Below are 3,895 nucleotides of genomic sequence, written 5' to 3'. Positions count from 1 at the left end.
GCGTAAACCCAGGAGGCGGAGCTTGCAGTGAGCTGAGATCCGGCCACTGCACTCCAGCCTGGGTGACAGAGCGAGACTCCGTCTCAAAAAAAAAAACAAAAAAAAAAAACAAGACCATTCTGGCCAACATGGTGAAACCCCGTCTCTACTAAAAATACAAAAAACAGCCAGGTGTGGTGGTGGGTGCTTATAATCCCAGCTACTCGGGAGGCTAAGGCAGGAGAATCGCTTGAACCCGGCAGGCAGAGGTTGCAGTGAGCTAAGATTGTGCCACTGCACTCCAGCCTGGGGAACAGAGTGAGACTCTGTCTCAAAGAAAAAGAAAAAAAAAAATTTCCTCCCCCTCTAGAATCATCCAGGCTGCCCATGTCCCTTTGCCCTGGGAGGAGGGCAGGTCAGCATCTTCGCCCCACCTCTCCACGCCTGTTCACAGTGAACGCCAGCACCTTTGCCCTATGCCTTTCGCAAGTAGATTTTTCCAAGAACCTTTGCAGGACGGAGGGGACGTCTTCCCCGGGCCGCAATACCAGAATGTCTCACCTCAAAATCTTCCTCTTAGATGTGGATGTTTCTGACCTAAAGCCCACTAGGCAGCAGGTGCAGGGAAGCTCTCAGCCTTGCCTTCCTTCCAGAGGAAAGCAGCACACAGCATCCCAAGACTAAGGCTCCTCCTGTTCCCGCCTGGACAGGACGTAAATGCCCCTCAGAACCCTCCGCACCCAGAGGCAGCCCCAGGACCCGCGCCCACCCCCTTCATTCCTTTTCCCATAAACTCACCCTCCCGCATCCCCCCACCTCCGAGAGCCCTCACACTGCGCCTGTACCCCTCGGCTTCTCCAGGCGCACTGGTCTGTGCTGGGGCTCTGCAGAAGCCAGGACTCTAGGCACGGCCAAGTGCCTCTTCTCCCCTTTTCCAGGACATACCCTGCGCTGATGAACCTGTTTTCTGTCTTTGGCCACAGCAGTCTGTCCCAACCACGAATGTATGGGGTCAGGAAAACCCTAATTTCTGCCCTTTGCCACTTAGAAGAAACTGGAGGTCGAGCAGGTGGCAGGAAGCGTTCGTAGGGACACAGCCCAGCCTGCCTGGAGGGGCCCCCACACCCAGCTCCCCAGGGCCCTGAGACCTGCTTCGTAATCCGACACTGGCAGGGCCCCAGCCCCACCCCAGCCTGGCCACAGGGAGAGGACAGGCCAGCACAGACTGCCCACTCATTCATCCATTCACACAGTCCTGCAGAGGGAGGGCTGGGCAGGGGGGGCCAGGTGGGGGCCAAGGTGGGGAACTGGGACCCAGGATGGTGAGCAGTGAGCGGAGAGCAGTGGGCGGAGTGGGCTGAGCGCCGGGAGCTGTAGAGCTGGGGTTGCTACATTTTATATAAACAGCTACATATTATGTAAAAAGTGGCAACAAAATAACAAAAGATCTTGTCTTGTGCAAAACCACCGGACAAGGCAAGCATGCAGCCTGTGCCTGCGTGGTGTGGCCCAAGTGTGAGAATGCGCCTGTGTGTGCGCACGTGTGAGTGCAAGTGTGCGTGTGTAAATACCCAGGACGGAGGGGAAGCCTCAAATCTCCCACAGGGACTGGGGAGGGGGGCATCCGCTGCCGCTGCTCCTACGGGAACACAATGAACACGGACACAGCAGAGCTGCTGCCAGGGGCTGTTCCCCAGGTTTGGGTGGTGAGGCAGGAGGCTGGGGAGGACAAGGGCAGAGATGGTGGGGTCCCTGGCCCCCACTCACAGAGGCCTCGGGGCAGGACAAGGGCCCAGGCTAGGGGTGTGGTGGGTGGGGCCTGGCCCAATCACTGTAGGCAGGGCCTGGGTTCCGTCTCCACCCAGCTCCTTCCCTGCCCCCAGGCCCGCCCCCTGCAGCCTCTGAGCCTCCAGCCAGGCTGAATCTCCGAGTCAGCAGGTCTCTTCTTTCTGCAGATGCCTTTGGCCTGGCCCCAAGCTCCCCCTCGCACTCCCCAAGACCAAGTATCCGTCAGCTCCTCCAGGCCAGAACCACCCCGTCTCCCAGACCCACACTGTTCCGTGACCCACACAGAACACACCTCGGCCTGGGCCTCAGGAGGCCCCACTCCCTGGCACAGCCCACCTTGGCCTTACCTCATAGATGAGGAAGACTTTGGCACCCACATAAATGCCCATGCGCGTCACAGCCCGGACAGCAGCGTTCATGCCTGTGGAGGTCAGGGCAAACCTGTCAGTCTCACGCTGAGATGCAAGGTCCCCGGACTTCCTCCGCATCTCAGAGGATGGGGGGTGGGGGAGGCCCCGGACACCCTTCCCATCTCAGAGGGTGGAGAGTTGGAAAGGCCTGATCATCCTTCCCATCTCAGAGGGCAGGGGGTGAGAGAAGCCTGGACACCGTGTCCATCTCAGAGGGTGGGTGGTGGGGGAAGGCCCTGGTTGCCCTCCCCATCTCAAGAGGGCAGGGGGTGGGGGAGGCCTAGACGCCCTCCCTATCTAAGAGGGTGGGGATTGGGGGGAGGCCCTGGAGGCCATCCCCATCTCAGAGGGCAGGGGGTGGGGAGGCCTGGACACCCTCCCCATCTCAGAAGGCGCCAGGCTAGGAAACCTGAGGACCGGCCCTGGGCCCCCGGGTGGAGGCTCGGGCGAAACCAGCAGGCTCTAGGCTTCAGCTTCCGAGCACCTGGAGTATGGTGCCCAGAGATAAACTGGGTACATCCCATGCAGGGCGTGGCAACCTGGCGTGTGTGGCTGTCCCGAACACACCCCCCCGCCCCAACCTCTGCCACGGAGCCCCCACACTCACAGGCCACGGGGTCAGGCCTTGGCCACAGAGCAGGATAAAAAGTGGGCAGGTGGAAAAGAAGCCAACACCTCCCACACCAGCCCTCACCCCAGACATTCAGACTGCGGCACGGGGACGGAGGGGCCCAGAGAGCACCTCTGGGCACTGAGGGAGGCGCTTGCTGGAATGGGCATGGGCTCCTTCCTCTGCAATGAGATGGGGGCCTAAGAACAGAGGCCCTCCGACCTCAGCCACCCTGGGGACAGCACTGCCCTGCCCCAGGGCCTCAGGTACCCTCATCCCCCAGCCTGGACATGACGCTGGTGCCATCAAGCTCTGAGGTCACCTCCTCTTTCCTGTCCCCTTGCCCTGGGCTCCCAGGACTGCAGTGAAAGCCCCCATCCCGGCAGGGGCCTTGGCAAAGCCGGTTGCCTGGACAGGGACATTGACGGGAGAGGTGGCATACAGGAAACATTGGTGCTAATGTACCCCACACCTTCTTCCTGAGAGCCCCCAACTCAAAAGACATCCATGACTTCACACAAAAGGGGCAGCCAAGACCACCTGATCTTCAGAGAGAAAGAACCCCAAGCCAGCGGCCGGGGTCCCCCCATTGAGTGGGGTCTGGGGCTGAATCACAGGCCTGAGCGTGCCCTTTCCCCTGGGGCCAGCCCTGCTCTTCCTGCCTCCCTCCTGGTACCCATACCTAAGCCATGTGGGTCCTCTGTCCCCAAGCCTCGTGCCCCTCAAAAGCCCCTGGCCTTCCCCTCCCTGCACTCGCAGAGGTGGAGCTGCTGACTTGCTGGAGGCTCCTGCCCAAGCCTCGGCAGCTCCCTTGAACATGGAGACCCCCACGAGAGGACTCTTGACCTCTACCCTGGTTACACATGCTTCTCATCCGCTCTCCAGCTTGACCTGGGGCTCAGCAGGAGGGAGCAGGTGTGAGGTGAGGCCCCACGCCTTGAGAAACCCCAGGGATTGGCACACTGTGCAGGGTTCCCATGTAGCAGCCACAATATCTGCCACCATCCCCACGCTGCAGGGATCCAACAAGGTCCCAGAGGGAAGGTGAGGGACCTTCCAGAGGCCAGCAGGTGGCAGCAGTGGCAGGACTCACCCAGACCCATCCTGC

General features: G+C 60.7%; 1 protein-coding gene across 1 annotated transcript in view; it reads right to left on the bottom strand.

The window, feature by feature from the left end:
• Positions 1-3,895, bottom strand: part of PFKL (phosphofructokinase, liver) — a 23,839-nt gene that overhangs the window by 19,063 nt on the left and 881 nt on the right. The window contains 4 exon segments of the mRNA XM_011954138.1: positions 2,115-2,188; positions 3,058-3,159; positions 3,162-3,195; positions 3,563-3,723. Coding sequence (XP_011809528.1) covers positions 2,115-2,188; positions 3,058-3,159; positions 3,162-3,195; positions 3,563-3,661 — 309 coding nt within the window. The 5' untranslated portion in view covers positions 3,662-3,723.

Source organism: Colobus angolensis, unplaced genomic scaffold (assembly GCF_000951035.1).
Source record: "Colobus angolensis palliatus isolate OR3802 unplaced genomic scaffold, Cang.pa_1.0 Scaffold38, whole genome shotgun sequence".
Classification (NCBI taxonomy): domain Eukaryota; kingdom Metazoa; phylum Chordata; class Mammalia; order Primates; family Cercopithecidae; genus Colobus; species Colobus angolensis.
Note: the sequence above shows the minus strand (reverse complement) of the source record. Positions and strands in the feature narration are given on the sequence as shown.